A 22011-nucleotide genomic window follows, 5' to 3' on the forward strand; every position below is an offset into this window, starting at 1 on the left:
AAGGGCCTCTGGGAGCTGAAGATGCCCGTTCCAGAAGCAGCTGTGTATTGAGTATCTGTGATGTGTAGCGCAGATTCTGGGCTAGCAACACACATCTGGGTCTTCCTTGGTATGAAATGCCAGGGGGTGAAAGCCTGCTTTTGGAAAAAAAGCATGTCTTTTAGAATGTAATACATGTACATTATTTAACAGATCTCAAACCTGGATTTCAGAGTTTCAGCTTTCCCCCAGTGCCCACTGCTCTTGGCGGCTCGGTTAGACCGGCAGGATGATCATGTACTCCAACCCAGGGCAGGGTCCCTTCTGAGGGTCACACCCGCCAGCTGCCAGCTGCCTCCCGGCCAAGGGCCCTGCAGGCTGACGACACGCTCAGGCAGCCTGGGCTTCTCAGCTGTGTGGCTGGGCGGTGACAGCGAGGCTCCTCGGGAGCCGGGAGGCTAAGCGTCTGCGCTGAGTGTGGCAGGGTCCTCCCATTGCTTTCACCGGGATACCTGACTGGGGGTACCTGACAGCAGCCCACTGCAGGGAGTGTCTCCTAGGAACTGCCAGCTACTTCCTCTCCCCACTAGGGAACCAAATTAGGGCCAAACATAGGCCTGGTTCTCGGTCTGAAGAATTACCCAGCTCCTGAGATAACACCTGAATAAACTCTGGGCCTTTTTTTTTTTTTTCTTAGCCCCATTGTGTGTGTTTTTTATGTGGGAGGGGAGGTTGGGTGGTGTGGGTAGGGGGGAATTAGGTTCAATCCTTCCATGATGTGTGTGTGTGTGTGTGTGTGTGTTTAAAACATTTATTTAATTATTTGAAAGGCAGAGTTACAGAAGCAGAGGCAGAGACAGAGCGAGAGAGGTCTTCCATCTGCTGGTTCACTCCCCAGATGGCCACAATGGCTGAAGTTGCATCCATCCGAAGGCAGGAGCCAGGAGTTTCCTCTGGGTCTCCCATGGTGGTGCAGGGGCCCAAGGACCTGGGCCATCTTTTACTGCTTTCCCAGGCCATAGCAGAGAGCTGGATCGGAAGTGGAGCAGCCAGGACCAGAACTGGTGCCCATAGAGGATGCTGGTACTGCGGTGGCTTCACCCACTATGCCACAGGGCCGGCCCCATCCACGATGTGTTTTTAAAAATGTGAAGGGATACAAGTGTCTGATTCCCGGGAGTTGTTGGCTGGAAACTCTCTTGGTTTCAGACTGAAGCGAGTCTTCCCCCGACTGACCGAGCAGCAGGTTGCTTTGCTCACTGAAACAGTATCGTTACATAAACAAGCCAGAGACTGCTGGGCTGCAAGCAAAGCCAGCATTTCCATCTGACTTTCAGCCGATCAGGATGTCTGGACCAATCCAGGCTCTGCAGTTTCACATCTCCTGAGCTTGCAGCTGTTTTCCCTCTGTCCACTAAATGCTGTAAAGCTTTGGAGAACTGTGCAAAGCACTCTTGCAGGCTTCACTGGGGCTGCATCCTCCCACCCAGTAATGCTGGCTGATGCGCCTTTCCCTGCTCTGCTGCTGCTGGTGACAACCCCGGAGTATACAGGGGCCTGAGCTTGGGGGAGGGGTCTCAGAGATCGCTCAGGCCTTCTTGGTTTCAGGACAGTCTTGTTTTTTCTTAAAATAACTCGAGAATTATGTGCAAAATATGCGAAGGTCACATTAGCTGACTGCGTCCATAGATAAATGTGCAGCACAAGGGCTTGTTTACACATCAGCCACTGCACTGCCAAACCAGCGGCAGCCAGCAGCCCCGCCAACGTAACAAAACCCTCCTGCAGAGATGCACTTGAAATCTGCAGCTTTGCAAGGATGGTGCCCACAGCACACCTTCCTTAAATTTGCATATTTGTGAAAAGAACACACACCCGTACAAAGAATTTTAGCCGGGTTTAAATGCTAAAATGGTCCCCTGGATTTGCTTTGTGGAAAACACATGCCCAAAACTTTATTGCAAATTAAAAAAATATATAGTTGCATAAAGCCAGACATCAGCAAGCCTCCATGGAAGGGTGGAAAATCAATCGTATATCTTTAACCCGCAGAAGTTAAAAAGACCTTTTTTTTTTTTTTTGTTAGCTAACAATGGAAACTTTTTTTTTAAGTGTTTCCCTCCCTCGGTCTTGCCAAGCAATAGAAAAAAAAAAAAAAAAGAAGAAAAGAAAAACTTGTTCCGCTGAGTTCAACCCCAGACAGGCTCACAACTTCCTTCCTGCCTTCCTCCCCCGAGCCCCCGCCTTTCTCCCTCCTCCCCCCCCCAACCAACTTTTTTTTTTTTTTAATCTTACATTGAACAAACACCGAAGTGGCCGGGAGCAGCCGCTGGCAGGGGTAGCGTCTCCCTGGCCGAGCCGGCCCCTCGCCGAGCAGCCTCCCCTCTTTCACAGTTCTTTTTACGGTCTTCCCAAGCGTGCTGGGGCTATCATTCCGGAGCATTTGTACCCTGAAAGCCGTCTCTTCCCTCTGAGGTCTGCGGCTGCGGGCATGTAGTCTGCACAGCACCCGGGAATCCGAGGAATTGCAGGTAAGTTGGCGGCTTTTTAATGGCTCTCGCCTCCGAGTCCGTTTTCCCCTTGCTCTCTGTTCGGAGCGGATCCGGGCATTCCGGGTTCCCAGCACACAAAGCCAGGCTGGGGAGACGGAGCAGGGGCGCCGGGGGCGCGGGAGCCACCAGAGAGTTTTCGGTGTCTCGTCGCGCCCGCCTTCCGGGCTGCTGGCTGGACGCAGTCTCCCCGGCGCGCTGCCGGCCGTCCCGGGCTCCAGCCGCTGGGCGGCTCGGCCGGCGCCGGGCGAGGCTGCTGGGGACGTGGAGGAGCCCTGCACCCCCGGCCGCGCCACGCCAGGGGCTTTGAGCGCCGTCCCCCACCCCGCCCCGGGAGGTCTGCGGAGCCCCAGGCTCTGCGCGCCCGGCTGCAGCCACGCTAGGCCGGGAGCTTCCCGGAGGGGGCGCGGGTCCCGGAGCCCGCGGGGGCAGCCGCGGCCTGGGTAACAGGGCGCGCAGAGGCCGGGCTCACACGCTCACACGCCCTCACGCACGCGCGCACACACACACACATACACACATGCACACACACACACACACACGCAGTTCCCCGTGCCGCGGGGGGCGGCAGCAGGGGTCCCCGAGCCTTGGTTCCGGTACGAGGACCTTGCCGAGTCTCGGGCACGCGCATGCTAGCAAAACACTTGTTTAGGAACAGGCGACAACCCCAGTACTTGAAAAACGCTTGGGCCCGCGCGGCCCCGTCGCCCGCCCAGGCCGTGGTAGGCCGAGAGACGGAGCCCCATGCCAGGGTCGGGAAGGTAAAACGAGAGCACTCAAACGCCCCCCCTGTCCCCCAATCCCGGCGCTCGTGGCGGCTCTGGGACGCAGGTCCCGCTCCAATTCCGACAGAGGCAGTCTCTCTCCGTTGCCCCGAGAGGATGGAGCAGGGCTGCCCCCGAAACCCCTCGATAGCCAGCGTTGGCTCAGACCGAGGAGACCAGAGATGGTGGCGCGGGGGCCTCACCCTGGGGAAGCTGGGAGACGCCGCCCCCGCACTCAGCACCTTTAGTGGCCGAGTGATTGTGCATCGTGCCTCGCCCATCTGCTTGGTTTCCGACCTGAATCTTATAACTGGGGCTTTGAAGGGATCTCGGAGCGCATCCCATCGTGGAGGTGATGTCCGATTTCAGAGGGTGGGGTGGGGGTGGGGCACCCCCAGAAAAATGCGCCCCGGCAGTCGCGCTGGCGGCGGGGACAGCCGTCCAGTGCCGGCACGTGTGCTCGCCTAGCCCCGCAAGCCCCACGGGTGAAGCGTCCACGGGCGCCCGGTCGGGGACGGAGTGGGCTCCCGGGCTCCGTGGGAGCTCCGCCGGCGGGATTCCCCCGCCTCCTGCCCCGCGCCGTCGGGCCTTGACTTGTCTTCTTGTGTCTCCACAGCGGCGCGTGTGTGTATGGAGCGCTGGGCGGGGGTTGCGCCCGCAGTCGCGCCCCCGGCCCGCCGCCCAGGCCATGCCGCCCTCTCGGCGCGCGGAGCCGCGGCCGCCGCGCCTCCAGGGCTGAGCCGCGAGCGGCGGGAGGAGGCGGCGCCGGCTGCGGAGCGGGAACGGGAGCCGCGGCGGCGGCGGGCAGCGCGGCGGACCCAGTACTATGGCTGTGTACTGCTATGCGCTCAATAGCCTGGTGATCATGAATAGCGCCAAGGAGGGCAAGAGCGGCGGCGGCGGCCCCCGGACCAGCGACAGTCAGACGCCCCCGCCCTCGGGGAGGGCCACGCTGAGCCCCGGCAGCGTTTTCAGCCCCGGGAGAGGCACCTCTTTCCTCTTCCCCCCAGCCGAGTCGCTGTCGCCCGAGGAGCCCCGGAGCCCCGGGGGCTGGCGGAGCGGCCGGCGCAGGCTGAACAGTAGCAGCGGCAGCGGCAGCAGCAGCTTGGGCAGCCCGAGCTGGGCGGGCCGCCCTCGAGTGGACGGGCAGCAGGTGGTGGCCGCCGGCGCCCTCTCCCCGCCGGAGCCCGAGGAGGCCAAGAGGAAGCTGCGGATCCTGCAGCGCGAGCTGCAGAATGTGCAGGTGAACCAGAAAGTGGGCATGTTCGAGGCGCACATCCAGGCGCAGAGCTCCGCCCTTCCAGCGCCCCGCAGCCCACGGCAGGGCAGGGCTCGCTCGCCCTCCCCCTGCCCCTTGCGAAGCAGCAGCCAGCCCCCAACAAGGGTCCTGGCTCAGTCCTCCCTGGGTGAGGAGCGCAGGACAAAGTCTTGGGGGGAGCAATGCCCAGAGACTTCCGAAGCCCACTCGCCGAGGAGAGGGGTGCCCAGCCGTTGCCCCTCGAAGGACACGGAAGGGGTGGCACCACTCCCTGGCCTGGACACCTCAGCAGGAGCAGTGGCCCTGCACCCAGCCACTTCGGTGAGAACGGAGAAGGGAGTCCCTGCCAGTCCCCCCGGTGGCTCACCCACAGCTACGGACATTGACAAGACGGGCTCTCCTTCGGGAACTCCGAGCTGCCAAGCTCCCTCCTTGGGGCTGGGCAGAGTGAGCTTCATGGTGGCCACAGACACCGCAACAGCTGCATCCACCTGGCCGCTGTGTCCCCACGCTCCCGCCCTCGCTGAGCCATCTGAGAGGGCCTGCGAGCCTGGGGGAGCAGTCTCCCGGGAGACCCTGGCCTCGGAGATGCGGGGACAGTTTCTGGGCAGTGACGACACAGGCCCAGCCTCAGAGAGGGCCAGGGCTTGCGGCAAAGAACCCCCTGGGAAGGCGGGGATGGGAACTGTGCCCTGTGGCCTCCCTGGCTCCAGGGTGCCTGAAGCCGGCGAGAGACCAGAGGAGACGACTGTGAACGCGCAAAGCTCGGAGGCCCAGGGCTGGGCCAGGCCGCCTGGAGTCCTGGGCTCGGGAGGCCCCGGGGAGGCCCCAGGTGGGGTCCCGGTGATCCGGGGGCCACGGCAGCGCGCTGACCGAGCGGAAGAAGGGTCTGCACCGCTGGGCTTGCTTGGGGGCCGCTGCCCCGCGCAGCCAGTGGCCCAGGAGATGGAGGCGGGAATTCCTTCTGGCAGAATGCTGGAGCCTTTGCCCTCTTGGGAAGCAGCGACAGATCTGAATGAACCTCAGTGCCTTGCTGGGGACAGGGTGGGTGTGCAGCCTGGGCACGCCAGGGCTTGGCTGGGCACTGTGGAGGAGGCCGGGCTGGCCTGGACGTGCGGCACGCGGGCATCATTGCAGGGGACAACGAGGTGGGAAGGCCCGGGGCAGGACAGAGACGCACAGCCCGGGCCAGACCTGCTGTCCCAAGGGGGGAAGGACAGACCTCTGGCGAGAGAGACCTGCGGTCCCAGCAGCATTCCTGCGGTCATCATTACGGACGTGGGTGCCCAGGAGGACGGAGGCTTGGAGGAAGCCCAGGGAAGCCCCCGGGGCCACCTGCCGATGAGGAAACTCTCGTCTTCCTCGGCCTCCTCCACGGGCTTCTCCTCTTCCTATGACGACTCAGAGGAGGACATCTCCAGTGACCCTGAGCGCACCCTGGATCCCAACGCCGCCTTCCTGCACACCCTGGACCAGCAGAAACCCCGAGTGGTAAGTCTGGCCCTGAGATCTTTCTAGAACCCATGCTGATATCAGCAGGCCTTCGATGCTCCATTTGTTCTGTTTGTCTTGTTTGTCCCGAGTCATGAAGACTGTAACCAGGGCTCTGGGCAGTCACGGCTCATACTTCCTTCCAGCTGTGTTTGCTGGGGGGAGGGTGGCATGGTGGTGGTGATGGGGTACGTAGAGGCACGGACCGTGCACTTCATAGTTTGGACAGCAAATCTGAGTCACTCCTACTGCTGTTTCCATGCTCATCCTAAAAAACAGGTTTTCACTCGAGTGCTTTCTCATCAGCACATCTTCTGGAAGATGGGATTCATGCGTGCCACCAGAAACTTGCTGGGTAATCCTCGAAGACAGCAAGAATGCTGAGTGTAGCTTTTGCCCGATCAGGTGAAACACTTAAGGCTGTGATTCATTGTGGCTGAGGGCATCTGACCAGGATGTCATCCAGTTAACTCAGCCTCTGCTGAGAGGCCAGCAGAACCTGGCCCCGGGGCCCTGGAGCCTGTAGATGTGGTCACGCTGGTCTGTTGGGTGAGGAGCGGCTGAACCTCAGTGACTTGAGGCCTGGACATCGTAGTGTCAGTGTGGGCAGGGTAACTCAGGTGCGGTTTGATGTTTGAATTAAAGAGCCAGGAGTGAGGGCGGTATCTTTGCTGGAATGTTACATTAGATTGAACTGCTGGAGAGAAGCACCTGGGTGCTGTCTCCAGGCTAGGTACCTCCTGCTAGGTGAGCCTATGGGCCAGAACACATGCTGGGCAGGTGTGCTGTCAGGTGCATCTCTGAGTTCATCACACTGACATCTCCCTCTGGCTGCAGCTGTAGACAGGCATGGTTAATCTCAGTCATAGACTGTCTTTGCTGCAGGATCAGAGGACCTAACAAGACGTACGTGATGGCGCTAGCACTGCTGACAGGGGCTGGACTTTGTCTTTGCTCCTCCAGAGTCTGGGGAATTTCCCAGCTCCATGGGGTGGGGTGGGGTGGGGGGGCTGTTGCGCTGCCTTGAGGGAAGAGTTGGCATTTTATTGTCAGTAGCCTTCTGACTTCATGTTGAATATCAAACACTAGTCACTGCACCTGGATCGTTTTCTCCTGCACAACTTGCTGTTTCCATGCCACCTCCCTCGCTAAGATGTCTGCACTCCAAAAGCATGCTTCTGTCTGATTCCGGGTCACAAGCCACAGTCTGAACCTGTGGAGGCCAAGCATTTCTCCTCCTGAAACTCTGCTTTCTGCTGATGATCTGGAGGCAAGTGTGCATGCAAAATCTGTCCCCAGTCACCCTGGCATTTTGTGGGCAGCACAAGGCCTGCACCTGCTGTTGGCCATGGGCACAGCACCTTTAGGAGGGCGGTCCTCCTGGAAGGGGACGGTGGTGCAGAGCGGGTGGAAAATGCTCTCTGAAGGTGTGGCCCGCAGCCACAGCAGGTAGAGAGCTAGTGAGTGAGGCGTGCGTGGACCCAGGCATCTTGTTCGTTGTGCAAACCCTGAAGCGTGGTCACACACAGCCACTTCAGCTCCTCCAGCTCTCCATTCGCCCTTTCTGGCTGCGGATTAGCAGCTGCGAATGGCTGATTACCAAAGTGGTTTATATGTCCTGTGTTTGGAAAGAGCTCTTGTCTGGAACTAAGTAAAGGGGAGATAAACAATGACAGGTGATCCTTTTGTTTCTCTCTTTTGCCGGAGGGCTACCAGTGGACAAATCAGAGGCTAAAGTGGTGTTTTCAAGTTAGCTAACAGCTCCCCAGGTAGCAAGGAGACTGGCTTGTAGTCCAGCCTGCCTCCCATCTCTAAGCGGGTTTTCAGACGCCCACAGTGGAGAGCCAGGGGAAGTTCCCCTGGCCGGCTTCCTTCTCTGAATCATGTGAGGTGATGGGGAGTGGGAGGTGGGGGCGTAGGTGGGTCACCAGCTGGAAATTATGGGACCTTGGGACTTCTGAGCTTCGGTGGAGTGCTTACAGGATAAGGAAGGCTTGCGTCTCGTTGCACAGATTGTTAGGCTGGGGCCTTAGCTCGGACAGCAGAACATCTGCTCATTAGGCCAAAACTCACTTGACGGCCTGAGATTGATGTTTTGTCTACAGGGGCCAGACACCATGACCAACTGGGCGTTTGGGCTGGGTTCGAACCTGAGCTAGTGCCGTTGGCGGTTCTGCAGGGGCAGCACCAATGCCGTCCTGTCCTCCTTTCTGAACTCTGCCGCTTCCGTCCACACTGCTGGCCTGCGCCGTAGCTCTGCACGCTCGCTCCCACACGCCCGCACGCCCTCAGCCTCACGCAGGCCCACACACGCTCAGGCTCAGCGTCACTCTCCCGTCCGCTCACTCACACCCAGAGGTTTGAAGTGGCACGCTCAGCGTTCCAGGAGCACGAGCACGACCTCGGGGACGGGTTTTATGCCGCCACCCTGCCTTCCTGACCCTTTGGAGCCTCGTGTTCCTGCGGAGGAGCAGTCACTGTGTTGGACAGTGGGGGCTCCCGGGCGGCCCCTCCACACTCCCTGTTCTCCAGCAGAGCCTCCTCGCGTGAGCGCTGTGCTCTTTCACAAAACCACAACTAACAGTCAGCAGGTCCTCCCTCTCCTTTGTCTTTCCATTGCAGAGCACCTGGGCCATTGAACACCAGGCTTAAGGTACAGCATGAACGTATGGGTGCATCTTACTTTAAAAAAAAAAATCCCATGGCCAGCTCCGCGGCTCACTAGGCTAATCCTCTGCCTTGCAGCGCCAGCACACCGGGTTCTAGTCCCGGTCGGGGCGCCGGATTCTGTCCCGGTTTCCCCTCTTCCAGGCCAGCTCTCTGCTGTGGCCAGGGAGTGCAGTGGAGGATGGCCCAAGTCCTTGGGCCCTGCACCCCATGGGAGACCAGGAGAAGCACCTGGCTCCTGGCTTCGGATCAGCGTGATGCGCTGGCCATTGGAGGGTGAACCAACGGCAAAGGAAGACCTTTCTCTCTGTCTCTCTCTCACTGTCCACTCTGCCTGTCAAAATTAAAAAAAAAAAAAAATCCCAGATTTTATTGATGCATTCCAAAAACTTCTATCCATTTCGTGTACAAACAAAACAAAACAGCACAATACTGGGTTGGCTCCCTGGGGGGGTTTATATGAGAAAGTACAGTATACATCTCCTGCCTTCTTGGAGCGTAAAAAAAAAAAGCCAGGGAAGCAAAATTGCAGTGCTCAGCCCACTTTTTGTATTGACTGATTTTGTTGTCTTTTTCTTTGTTCTGCTTTTTGCCCCCTTTTAGTGAGAAAATAACTCATACCCATGGGGGGAAAATACCTCAGGATGTTTAAAATGTTTTACATGGTTTGAGAAAGCATATAAAAACTTGATTTTGGGGTAAACCAAACTGAACTTAAAAGCCTTAGAAAAGAATGCACTTTAAAAATTAAATCTGGTGGTGAGTGCTTGCAGGTGGGAAATTCTTGCCTGGATGAGGGTGTTGAAGGTGCAGACGGGTGGGACTGAGTTCAAGGCAGCCTTCTTCCCGTGCAGGTGTGTGTGAGCATGCTTCTGGCAAGACGTCCGCAGCTTCCAGGTCTAGGAGGACCCTGAGTCACTGACGTGAGGTCTGGGTGTTTCTCTGACCTGTTTGGGGACGAGGACACCAAGACCCAAATGGTGAAGGGGCCACAGGACACGCCTAGGCTCTGCCTCTTAGACTCGTTTGGTTTTCTCCTTTTAAGATGTACCTATTTTAATTTCATAAGTAAAGAAGATTTATTTATTTACTTGAAAGGCAGAGTGACAGAGAGGGAGGGCTAGGCAGAAGGAGCGGACCTTCCACCTGCTGGTTCACTTCGTGAATGCCTGGGTTAGCAGGGGCTGAGCCAGGCCACAGCCAGGGGCCTGGACCTGCATCAGGGTGTCCCTTGTGAGTACATGGGCCATCAGCTGCTGCCACATTAGCAGGACGCTGTATCAGAAGCGCAGGGTAGTTGGGACTGGACCCAGACCCCCTGATAAAGGGATGTGGGTGCCTGAAGCAGCGGCTTAAGCTGCTGTCCCATAATACCCACCCCTGGAATTTGCATACAGCCAGGGGATGGCGCCCTGGAGTCCGTCTTGTTCGATTCCATGATGCTGTGGTTCTGGACAGGATTCCAGACCAGCTGGATGTGCGGGATGCAGCGGGTGCCTGGGTGTGTGACAAGATCCTTTGGTGTGGACTTCGGGCCACACTGAGGCCAGAACTGGGCGCCTTAAGTTTGTGCTTTCACACGAGGGCAGCTGATTGATTGGCCTCTTCAGAAGAATGGTTCTTGGTAGTTCAGCATTGGAAAGGCGTGGGCCATGATGGTCCGCATACTACTGAAGATTTCCATGAATATGCACACTGATCACAGAGGCAGTGCAGGGAGGAGGCGAGAACGCCAGTCTGAAAGCACAGAACGCTCTGTGGCTTTGGGCCCCTCAGGTGTTTCAGCTGGGAAAGACAGAGCCAAAACAACATTTCCGAGACCTTGTTTTTTTTTCAAAGATGAAAGTACTTGGCCAGCTCAAAATTCTTTTCAAATAAAGGTGGGGTACGGAGAAAAAGGTTGCTTTTCAGCGTTGTCCCTTTTATGCAGGTGTGGAGGCTTTGCCAAGGTACAGCTCACAACTTTCCTAGCCTTTATGTTTTCCAGGGCAATCTCTCGAACCAACCACTTGGTTGCTGCTTTTGGAGCAATGCAATTGTGGTATTGCAAAAATCATTTTGGGGACTTTTGTTTTTAAGCGCTGAATGGCTGTGGAGTGACTTTTCTGATTTCTGTTGGCGCCTATCTCCAACTGTAAGTGCAGATTAGATTAGTCCTGTGTAGTTTATTTATATTCCTAGGAGTATTGATAACATTGTTGGGCTTGTTTTATCTTCTCCGGTTTCAGCTTGGTTATCAAAAGGTAGGATTTTAAATTATTGAATGGAAAGAGTTTTCTATCTTGGTAGGAAAGACTGTGTAGATCTGAGATCAGCAGGTGATTTGGGGTTAACTCAGGAACTAGAACGCTCTTGCTGTGTCACACGTCAGCACAGAGGGTTCTGGGGTTTTGTTGGAGAACTTGGCCTTGTAGGGTGGGCACGTTGTGCTCTCAGTCCCATGACAAATCGCCTGGCAGCGATTTTTCACGTTGTGCCGAGGTGGAGCTGGCAGTGTGAGCGATGTGTTTTTTTCCCCAAGCCACACCAAGCCCAACTGTGAGCTCCGTGGCAGTATGAACAGTCCTTTACTGTGTACCTGCTGCCTGCTTAGAATTTCGTATTCCCAGTTCTCCTGAGAGGGGTGTCCTTGCTGCGGCTGCACACTGTTAACCTACGAAATCAAGCGCCCGGGGCCGTGGCCCGTCTCCACAGCATGGAGCAGAAACACCCAGCTCAGACTCAGCCCCGAGGCTCCCGTCCTGCTGACCGTGGGTGGTCGCCGTGGACGGCGGGCGGAATCTGCCAGGCCGATCCCGTGACTGTATTCCAGCTCGACTTGCCGTGGTGCTGCCACCAGCCTTGCGTGTCCTCGAGGTCCTTGTCATCTCACCGGACCTGCCTCATTCACCCTGGGCTTCAATGAGGACAGCAGCCCTGACGCGTTTCCGCAGAAGTGAACGCCGTTGTTCTGAAGACAGTTCACGTCTCCTTGGATCCAAGATACCATAAATACACAGGACCGACCTTCTTAGGAAGCCAGGTCCCTGTGCTTGCTGTTAATAACCCAAACTTTCCTGTAGCTTCCATAAGGAAGCAGATCTGGTTCTGGGAGCGGCCCTGGGCTCATTTCCTCCTGTATCGTCCTTCTACAGCTGGGGGCAGCAGGTCAGAGCATTCACTGCACTTCTAGGACCCTTTTTACCTTCTTTTCACTTAAAAATCTCTTTTGTGGATAAGCTTCTTGTTCACCCTTAAAAATCCACTGGGGCTTTAAGATTAAAAAAGCTTTTAAAATAAAAAAAAAATCATCTGAAAGGCAGAGTTGCAGACAGGGAGAGACATCTTCCATCCGCTGGTTTACTTGTAACCCAAATGGCTGCAGTGTTCCGGATTGGTCCAGGCCAGAGCCAGGAGCCTGGAACTCCACAGCACGGGCCCCAGGCACGTGGGCCTCTTCCACTGCCTTCCCAGGTGCATTAGCAGTGAGCTGGATTGGAAGTGGAGCAGCCAAGACTTGAACCAGGCAGAGTGTGTTTGGAGAGGGCGCTGGGCCCCTTGGAAGAAATCTGTGCAGCAATGTCTGGATTTTGTTGAAGTTCCATTTTTATCCCACCCAGTCTAGTGCTGGAAAGAGGCCGGACTGGAGGTGCTTTCTGCAGGATTGGCGCTTCTGAGCGACCTGTGACCTCACAGGCTGGGAGGAGCCTGAGTTTGCCCATTTGGAATAAATAGGGCTAGTTGCTTGCAGCTGCCTCTTGTTCAGTGGCAGGGTTGGGCAGTCCTGTTTGGCTTAGACTCAGGGAGACAGGCTGAATAGCTTGGTCAGCAGGAGTGCACGGTGCCACAAGGGCCAAGGTCAGCCAGGACACCTTCTTGCAGAGTGTCTGTGTGGGAAGACCACTCCAAGGTCTCTTCCTCAAGCCAGGGCCTTCCTGGCCTGTGCGCTGAGGAGTGACTTGCGGTAGTGATTCCACTGGTACGCCAGCCCTTGGACTTTTGAGTAACTTGTCTGGCTTGTTTCTCTACAGTTCCATGAAGAATTCACTGTGAGAAATCTGATCTTTTCCCCTTGTTGGCTTTCCTTGGGCATTTTATTGACTTGATGTTACGTAATGGAAACCCATTCAACAACAGGTGTCTCTTCAGGCCACTATTCAGCACTGCATTTTGTATTTCCTGAAATGTTGACTTCTGTTTTGCTCCAGACCAGCTGCTAAGTGTGATACATAACCGAGAAGTAGGAGCCATGGATGAGGAGGAAGCAGAATGTACCTCCGTGTACATATTTGTGTTTGATTGATCTGGGGCAAGGGGAAGATGGGATTTTATTTTTCCACCTCTGAATATATAGAATGTGTCTCCACCTGGGCTGATGGCGGTGGATTTTCCCTTAGCAGATTCTCCCTTATAAGCTCACTGTTACCCTATTAATCTGGCATTTTACTGTTGTGGTAAGATTCTGGGTGGAAAGGGAAAATGAAATGATACAGCATCTCAAGCAAAGGAACTCAGATGATTTCGAATGACCTGGTGACCAAGATTAGGTAGGGTCTGATAAAAATATATGTGTTAATGACACAGGGTCAGGGCCCGTCCTTGGCCAAGAAGCAACACAGGGCGCGAAGTTGGTCTCATTGCATTGAGGGAGGCCACAAATGAGGTGCAGTTGCCTGTGGCTTGTTGGGCCCTGGGGTGATTTTCTTTCTTTATCCTTTTTTTTAAGGATTTATTTTTATTTATTTGAAGGGCATAGTGACACAGTGGGAGGGACACACACACACACACACACACACAGAAAGTGAGGGGAAGATCTTCCATCTGTTGGCTTACTCCCCAGATGCCTGTAACAGCCAGGGCTGGGCCCATCTACTGCCTCCCTGGCACATTAGCAGGAAGCTGGACTGGAAGTGGAGCCACTGAGACTTGAACCAGGCACTCCAATGTAGACTGCAGGCATCCACAGCAGCCCCTTAAACCCACTACCCACAACACCCACTTCTCTTTGCCCCTCTTAAAGGGTTCTCTGCATCCTGCCTCCTCCTATTTAGTTAGGATAAATAAACCATAAGAAGCTGTAATACATTTTATATTAGGAGTGCTTAATTGTTTTTGCACACTGTGGGGTGCGGGGGAGTTTAGCACGCCCCCAGGCGGGGATTTGTGCCCTGAAGACTGGCCACAGGCTGGAGGAGGGGGCCCACCCCCGGCCCACCCCCCACCCCCAGCTCAGTCTGGGATCCTTCTTGGTATGCTGCAAGTTGGTGGGACCTGGGCAATGACCCGGGAGGTCACCGCACCCCCAGGCAGTTCCCAGCAAGTGTTTTTCCAATTTCCCTGACATTCTTTCCAGGCTCAGCTCAATTTGTTTTCATCTTCTCTATGGCAATTGATGACGGAATTGTAAGATGTATAATTCAGCAGGATCTCCTGTTAAGTGCTGCTTCGCCCATTGTATAGGAGCTGGTGTTTGCTCCTCTGCTTATGCACAGAGGTACAATGTTTTCTTTTTACAAGGTAGCTATTTGCATAGCAGATTTAATAAAATAGATGTATGGGGAAAGGCTGCAGGCTGGTGTGGAGGGGGAACTCAGGAGTATCACTTCTGTAATCCTTATCTAACCTGAATCTGTTAGCAGGAAACCGAAAAGGCCTGTGTATGACAATGAGATAAACAGTTTAATCTCTGAACAATGTCAAGTGGAAAATCCAGCCGCCTGCCAGTAGCTTAACAAGTGGCCAGGAGATTTGGTTAGGGACAAAGGATCCTGAGACCCAGCTTGCTGAGCCAAGGGCAGGAAAGCTGCTGGGTCTTAAAGCAGAGAGGTTGGTTAGGGGGATGCTGTTAGGCTTGAGAAACTACTAAACAATTCTTGCAGATTCAGAAGTTGGTAATGCGGGGACATTGTGAATGTAAGTGACGTTTTAGGCTATGTGAGCCCACTGGAACCTTTTTCTTTTTCTTTTCTCCAACATTAGCAGCAGCAGCAGCTGTGAGCATCTTGCAAATTCCAAATAGCTTTAGGAGACTCAGGGCCTTTCCTGAACACTGTACTGGGTGTCCTCCAGGAGCGCAGCTTTCTGGAAAGACTAGTGACTCTAGTCTTTCAGACTTCAGGTTTTTCAGATTCAACACTTGGCCTCCTTGTGTTTCAGTATGCTCATCTGTAAAATGGGCATATTGACAGCCTTCCAATTTCATGTAGTCTGTGGGTCTCAAATGAGGTAGTGTATATAGAGTCATTTGGGGAGTGTTTTATGACTGTATTATTTCCTGCCTAAATTAGTTTTTTTTTAATTTTTAAATTTTTAATTAATTTATTTTTTTGACAGAGTGGACAGTGAGAGAGAGAGAGAGAAAGGTCTTCCTTTGCCGTTGGTTCACCCTCCAATGGCCGCTGTGGCCGGCGTGCTGCAACCGGCGCACCACGCCGATCTGATGGCAGGAGCCACGTACTTCTCCTGGTCTCCCATGGGGTGCAGGGCCCAAGCACCTGGGCCATCCTCCACTGCACTCCCTGGCCACAGCAGAGAGCTCACCTGGAAGAAGGGCAACTGGGACAGAATCCGGCGCCCCGACCGGGACTAGAACCCAGTGTGCCGGCGCTGCAAGGTGGAGGATTAGCCTAGTGAGCCGCGGTTCCGGCCCTAAATTAGTGTTAAGTGTGAGTATTACGGTTTTGCTTTTAAAGTTTTCCAAAAAGTGGGAGGACAGGGCAGGCGCCACATTAGTGCCATGCAGTCTGACCTTGAGTTGAAGAGAAATAGCCAGGCTCTATGTCAGCAGCCATCGCCCTGTCCACAGCAAAGCTGCTCCCAAGTGGGTGTAGCCGTGGAAGTGGGGCCACCCTGGGGGCATCGAGGAGTGCATGCCTGGATGAAGCTGGCTCCACGTTGGCTGCGGGGCAGCCTCCTGTCTGAAGGCCTGGCCCCTGGATGTGGTTTGCAGTGGACATGTAAGTGTGGTGGACCCAGGGAAGGCTGCAGGAAGGCAGGAGGGGCCGCCCAGCAGGGGGCTGCAGCCCTGGAACAAGGCTGCCGGCTCCTGGGTGGTTAAGGGGAGGCTGCGTTCCCCTTGTGGATGCTTGATTCTCACAAACCCATGTGGTGATGTTCTCATCTGTGTCCTGCAAAGTCAGAGAGGAATTCAGCCAAGACTTGAGTTTTCATAGCACATACCACATCTGGTAAGCATATGCCGATGCCTCTTTGCACCCGGAAATCTCTGTGTCTTTCCACACGGAGCTGGGTCTCCCTTCTGGTGGCTGCTCACACCAGCAGCTGCCCAAACCATTTAACGTCGCTGTCTGGAGGCACCTGTGCTGGGCAGAATGGCTGAATTGATGCAGTCCCCGTCCTTGGGGATCTGCACTCAAACACAAAGCCAGTAGACGGCCTTGAGATCTGCGAAACTCAAGACCAAGTTGTATCGCCATTAAATAGCACAGCCATTACATAGGAGTGGATGAGTGATGACTTGAGGCTGGCGAGTGAAATGCAGAGTGTTTCAGCGTGCGTTGTGGAACAGGGAGCTGGGGCATTGGTTGGTGGAGCCGGGGAGGGGGTGTGGGGGAAAGGCCTTGAGGAGTTGGCTAGCTCTGTGCCAGGTGGTCAAACCAGGGACACTTCTGGATGCAAAGGCTCTGGGAGGTTGCCCCGGAGGAGGGCAGAGCCCTCCCCGTCCCAGGCCTCACTCCAGCACAGGGCCGTGTGCACCTGACGCTCAGCTGGTACAAGCTGCCCTGAGCCTGTGCCTCTTGAAGCTGCAGTGGGGCCTTTTGGTTCCCTCACTCCCACCTAGGCCGCCAGAGAGGGACCTGGCCTGGAAATCTCGGGAGGGACCTGGGCGCCTGAGTGTTGTGGAGCCTTCACCTAAGGAGGCATTCTGGAGGTGGACTGGCTGGGGGTAACATCTCACAGGTACCATGGGTGTGGGTTAAGGGCAGGTCTGGGGTTAAGTCTAAATGCTGCTGTTTCCTGACTGTGGGGCAGGGATCCAAGTACTTGAGCAATCCTCTGCCTCCCAAGCTGCATTGGCAGGAAACTGGATCAGGAGCTGAGGAGCTGGGGCTCGAATCGGCACTCTGCTAGGGATGCAGGTGTCCCAAGGGGTGGCTCACCACCCCCATTGCCTCAGCGCCGGCCCCTCCACTATTCTTTTGGGTGGAAGTGATGCAGGGCGCCCGGAGGAGGTGTTGCTTGCTCATGCTTGTCTTCCCCTTGCATTAATAGTGGGGTCTGGCAGTTCCCTGTGTTGAGGGTTGTAGGGGTGTATGCTGTGCTGGATCAAGCTTGGGAGTGTGGGGCCTCAGCCAGCCAGGCCTGCACATACACCCTCGCTGCGTCCCAGACCTTAGCAGAGACTTATCTTTAACAGGCTCTTGGAAGAGGGAATGAGATCATGTGCTCCAGGAAGAGGCACTGAGCAGGTGGGGAGCAGGGGTCACTTCCTCCGCTGTCTCCCAGGTACGAGGAGCATTGATGATTGGGTGCCCATCTTTGCCTTTATCAAGTGGCCCGAGTCACTGCAAATGTCCAGGATAATGACAGAGGCTCCAGGATTTATTTTTCCCAGGAGGCTCCTCAGCTGCGGGAGCAGCTTTGCTTTGTGACCAGGGCTCTTTGTGACCAGGGCTCCGCACCTGAAGCTTCAACAGCAGTCCCTTGTCCTCAGCTGCCAGCGAGGGTGTCAGGTTACACGCCCTGTGGACCAGCCTCCTTCTGTTCGGGTTTGGAGGTGGAAACTGGCTGAGATCACCAGGCATCCACAGGGCATCCTGTGCTGGGATAGGAGGCTCCCTCTCTGATCCTCCTGTCCCCCGGTTCCCTGGCTTTCTTTATGTGTCCCCAGAGCATGCAAGGGGGTGAAGATGCATAGGAAGCTGCTTTGTGTTGTCTCTGTGCACTTGAGTGATTTAATGGCTTCATCTCTTCCCCTGTGCCACACCTGGTGGCCAGGCCAGGCACAGGCTTATGAAAGCAGGCTCTTCTGAGATGAAAGAGGTGCTTTGCTTGCATGCAGACCAGGGGGCCCTAACACATGCACAGGGTCATTGAGGACCAGAGACCTGGTGGAGTCTCTGAAGTCCTCTTGGCATCACCTGGGTGCCCCGTACTCCCCAAATCCGAGGCTGTGCTTTGCTGTTGTCCTCAAGGTGGTGGAGGGGTAGAGTAGAAGGCAAACCTGGTCGGGTGGCTGGACTGAGTCCCCGGGAGACCCACGGGAAGCCAAGTGGACACAGCGGGAGCCACCTTGTGACAGGTGCCATTTGAGCAGCACACATTGACGTCAACAAAGTGCTGGGCACCCCGGTCTGCAAACACAGGCTTCTGTTTCACAGTGGCCATGGGAAGTGGAAATCACTTTCCTTCTGGCTGCAACATGGAACAGGCAGCCTGCAGGACTGACCATTGGGGTTCTGATCTCTCCTGGTCGTGAGTTGTCCTCTCAAGCCTTCTGGAAGTCCAGGACCCCAGGATGGCTGTTAGGAGTCTGGGTAGAGCTTGCAGGCACTGAACATGCTGTTTTGGGGCCGTGCCCCCTTCTGGAGAGATGTGTTCCCCCCTGGCCTGCACTCACACCTTCCACCCCTCAGCCTCCGTCTGCCCTGTGCAGGACAGCCGGTGATGTCTGGGAGGAGTGTGACTGTGGGAAGAGCTGGGCTCAGAGGAGGTCTGATGGCTGTGCGTGCAGGACAGGAATTGCCTTATTGCCCCAGCCTGGAAATGTACACGGGATGGTAATGAGTTTGGATCCCTGGCTGAAGCCACGTGCAGCGGTGTCTGGGATGTTGTTTGCCTCTTAGTATTCCACTGTGTGTTACAAGTCTGCCTCCTGCCCCCAGGAGCCGCCCAGAGACCTAGCATCCTTTCCTTGGCATTCAGGACTGGCCTAGATTTTCTGGTCTATCACCATTGGCTTCAAATACCACATCCTTTGGGGAAGGCAAGAGGTGTGGCGGCAGGGAGCCCTAAAGCTCCTCGTGGGTTACCATGATAGGAGGCGCCGAGTGGACCATGTGGTAGGCTGCGGGAGGACCATTACCCTGGCAACTCACTGTAGTTTGGGGACATGTGACACTGACTTTGGAAAGATTTCAGGAATGTCAGAAAATAATGCAACATGAACTGACCCCATAGCCAGGTACTATAAAAGGGAAAGTGGATCCCAAGTATGGGTTTATGCTTTTTCATTTGTTTACTTTCATCTTATTTGAAAAGCAGAGAGACAGACAAAGATCTTTGATCTGTTGGTTCACTCTCGAAATGCCCACAATAGCCAGGGCTGGGTCAGGTCAAAGCCAGGAGCCAGGAATCTTTCTGGGTCTCTCCAAGTATGTGGCAGGGACCCAACTCCTTGAGTCATTGTCTGCTGCCTCCCAAGGTGCACGTTAGCAGGAAGCTGGCGTCAGGACTTAAACCCTTGGACTCCAACATGGGATACAGGTGTCCCAAGTGGTATCCGAACTGCTGTGCCAAATGCCTGCCCCCCAAATACAGCTTTTAAAAAGTGGGGACCTGCACTGTGGCATAGCTGGTAAAGCTGCTGTCTGTGATGCCAGCATCTCACATGGGCACCTGTTTGAGTCCCGGTTCTTTGACTTCTGATCCAACTCCCTGATAATGTGTCTGGTAAAGCAGTGGAAGGTGGCCCAAGTCCTTGGGACCCTGCACCCACATAGGAAACCTGAAAGAACTCCTGGCTCCTGGCTTCGGTTTGGTCCAGCCTTGGCCATTGCAGCCATTTGGGGAGTGAACCAGTGGATGGAAGATTACTCTCTCTCTCTCTCTGTATCTTCTTCTCCCTCTCCCTCTCTATGACTCTGCCTTTCAAATAACTAACTAACTAAATATTTTTTAAAAAAGTACACAAAGCCTAGGATGGAGGAGACCTGGCTCATCAACACTGCTTATGAAATACACTGTGGGTTGTAATTTAGTGTGAGTTCACCGTGAATTGGCTGTGCGGTGCAGCTGTGTGAAATGCTGAGCAACCTTAGGATGCACAATAACTAAAAATAGCAGCAGCTGTGATTTCGGAAGCACCATTGTGTGCCAGGTATGTTCCATCAATCACTTCTTCTAATTTTTGCAAGGTATGTACATGGGGACTTCTTAAGTTTCTTGGTAGCAGTTGGTGCTGTGGCATAGTAGGCCAAGCCTCCTCTTGACACGCCGGTATTCCATATGGACACTATTCGAGTGTTGGCTTCTCCTTTTCCAGTCCAGCTAATGTGCTTGGAAAAAAAGCAGTGGGTGGCCCAAGTGCTTGGGCCCCTGCACTCAGGTGGGAAGACCCAGATGAAGCTCCTGGCTCTTAGCTTCATATCTGCTCAGCTCCGGCCATTGAGGCCATTTGCAGAGTGAACCAGCGGGTAAAAGACCCCTCTCTATGTCTATCCGTCTCTCAGTAACTCTGCCTTTCAAATAGATAATAAATAAATCTTAAAAAAATTTCATGGTGAATGGAAGTAGCAGATGAGTTTATTTTAGTGCAACACCTTGAAACCAGGCATACTCAGGCCTTCAAAAATGCATATTGTGAAAAAACAATGCGTGGGTCCCAAATTTTTTTGTGCCCAAGTAAACCTGCCTTCTTACCCTGTAAACTTCTGTTTGTATTATCTTCTGCATGTCACAGTGAGTAGAGAAGTCATCCAGTGGAGCCCGTAGCTGGCCGATGGCAGGGTTGGGACATGAACACATTCAAATCTCCAGAGGCTTGCCCTGTCCTTACTGCCATCCATCGGCTGCCTTGGAGGACAGAGGGGAGGCAGTGGGGCTCTGTGCAGAGCGAGCTCTGAGTTCGCTTCTGGGCTTTGAGCTCCTGGAGCAATGGGGACTGATTATAGTGATTGCAGAGGGAGCTGGGTGAGACGTGGAGGGAAATGGGTTGGGTGTTGCCTGGGAAATGTTAGATTTGGGGAAGGGGAAGAGAGATGTTCTCATGGTTGCCCTGGAGTGGTGCAGTGGCTTTTCAGTCTGGTTAAAGATCAATTTTCTATTGCAGAGGTGGAACTGAGAGAGGATTCTTTTCCTTCCAAATGAATGGGCCTTTGTTCAAAAACAAGGACTTAATAGGCAGCGGTAGCAAAAGGGACCTTTTGGAGCTGCCTGCAGCCCCAGGCTGGTAGAAAAAAAAAGGGGGGAGCTCCTAACCTTAAAGGCAGAGAGGGTGACGCTCCTCTCTGGGCAGGGAGGCTGCTTGGGGGGAGGGGAGGGGCTCACAGCAGGTGCAGAGCACAGACCTGTCCACAGAGCCTGTCCTGCTGCCTCTCCACTGCACTGGGCACACTCGACACCCTTCTGCACAGCACCCAGAGCCCGGCACCCCATCCAGGTCTCCCACGTGGACTGCAGGAACCAGAGTGGTGGAGCCATCATTTTCTGCCTCCCAGGGTGCACGTTAGCAGGAAGCTGGGAGCCGGGCTTGAATCCAGGAGCTTCAGTGTGGGAAGTGGAGTCCCAAGCAATGTCTGAGCTGCTGCGCTAAAACCCTGCCCCTGCACTTAGTTCTTAAAGAAAGTGCAGAGCTGTCTTCCAGGGGACCTGCACAATTTTTCCATCCCCACAGGGAAGTCTGAGTGATGCCGTCCCTCCACACCCTCGCCAGCACCGGGCCTTGTCATTCCTCTTCAATTTTAACCACTCTGACAGGTTAACTCATTGTGGCTTTAATTTGTTTTTCCCTAGTGGCTAGTGATGTCCAGCACTTTTTTATAGTCTTATTTACCATCCCCTTCCATGAAATGTTCTGGCCTTAAAAAAAAAAAAAGCCACAGAGGTGCTGTGGAAACAGGGGCAGGGTATCTAAAGCCTTGAGTCCCTGTGCAGTCTCTGCATCTCAGGCTTCGAGTGGTGGTGGTGGTAGGGGGGGTCCTTTCTGCCCTCGGAGTTCTGGGACTCCAAAATAGAGCAGTGGCCCTTGGTGGGTACCTGTGGTGGGAGCTGTGGTGTGTAGGGAGCCAGGGTGGCGGCCCCGGCCCACACAGCATCACCGCCCAGCCTGTCTCCCCAGCAGCCCGCCCAGGCTGACTCACAGGTGCCATATTTAGGGAAAGCCAACTATTGATTGTCCTGCCTGGAAATAAAAAGGAAAACAAAGCAGCAGATGGGGGAGGGGTGTCTCCTCCCCATCTCCTTCCATCTCCCTCTGGGCCTCTCTGAAAGAAAGGAGCAGGGGGCTGGAAACCAAGGGCCGCAGTAGAGCAGCCGGCACCCCCTGAACCTACCTGCTCTGTGCACGGGGGGCCCGTCCACTCCAGGTGTCCTCCTGTCTCCGGCCGGGCGGATTCCTTCTCAGTCCAGCTCAGACTGGAATGAG

General features: G+C 55.0%; 1 protein-coding gene across 1 annotated transcript in view; it reads left to right on the forward strand.

Moving 5' to 3' along the window:
• Positions 1-2257: 2257 nt before the first annotated feature.
• Positions 2258-22011, forward strand: part of LOC100350928 (inositol-trisphosphate 3-kinase B) — a 100199-nt gene continuing 80445 nt past the window's right edge. The window contains exons 1-2 of the mRNA XM_008268340.5: positions 2258-2510; positions 3909-6041. Of these exons, the coding sequence (XP_008266562.5) occupies positions 4119-6041 (1923 nt within the window). The 5' untranslated portion in view covers positions 2258-2510; positions 3909-4118. The remainder of the gene's footprint in view (positions 2511-3908; positions 6042-22011) is intronic.

This window comes from Oryctolagus cuniculus, chromosome 13 (genome assembly GCF_051225735.1).
Source record: "Oryctolagus cuniculus isolate XC-2025 breed Fujian yellow rabbit chromosome 13, ASM5122573v1, whole genome shotgun sequence".
Classification (NCBI taxonomy): domain Eukaryota; kingdom Metazoa; phylum Chordata; class Mammalia; order Lagomorpha; family Leporidae; genus Oryctolagus; species Oryctolagus cuniculus.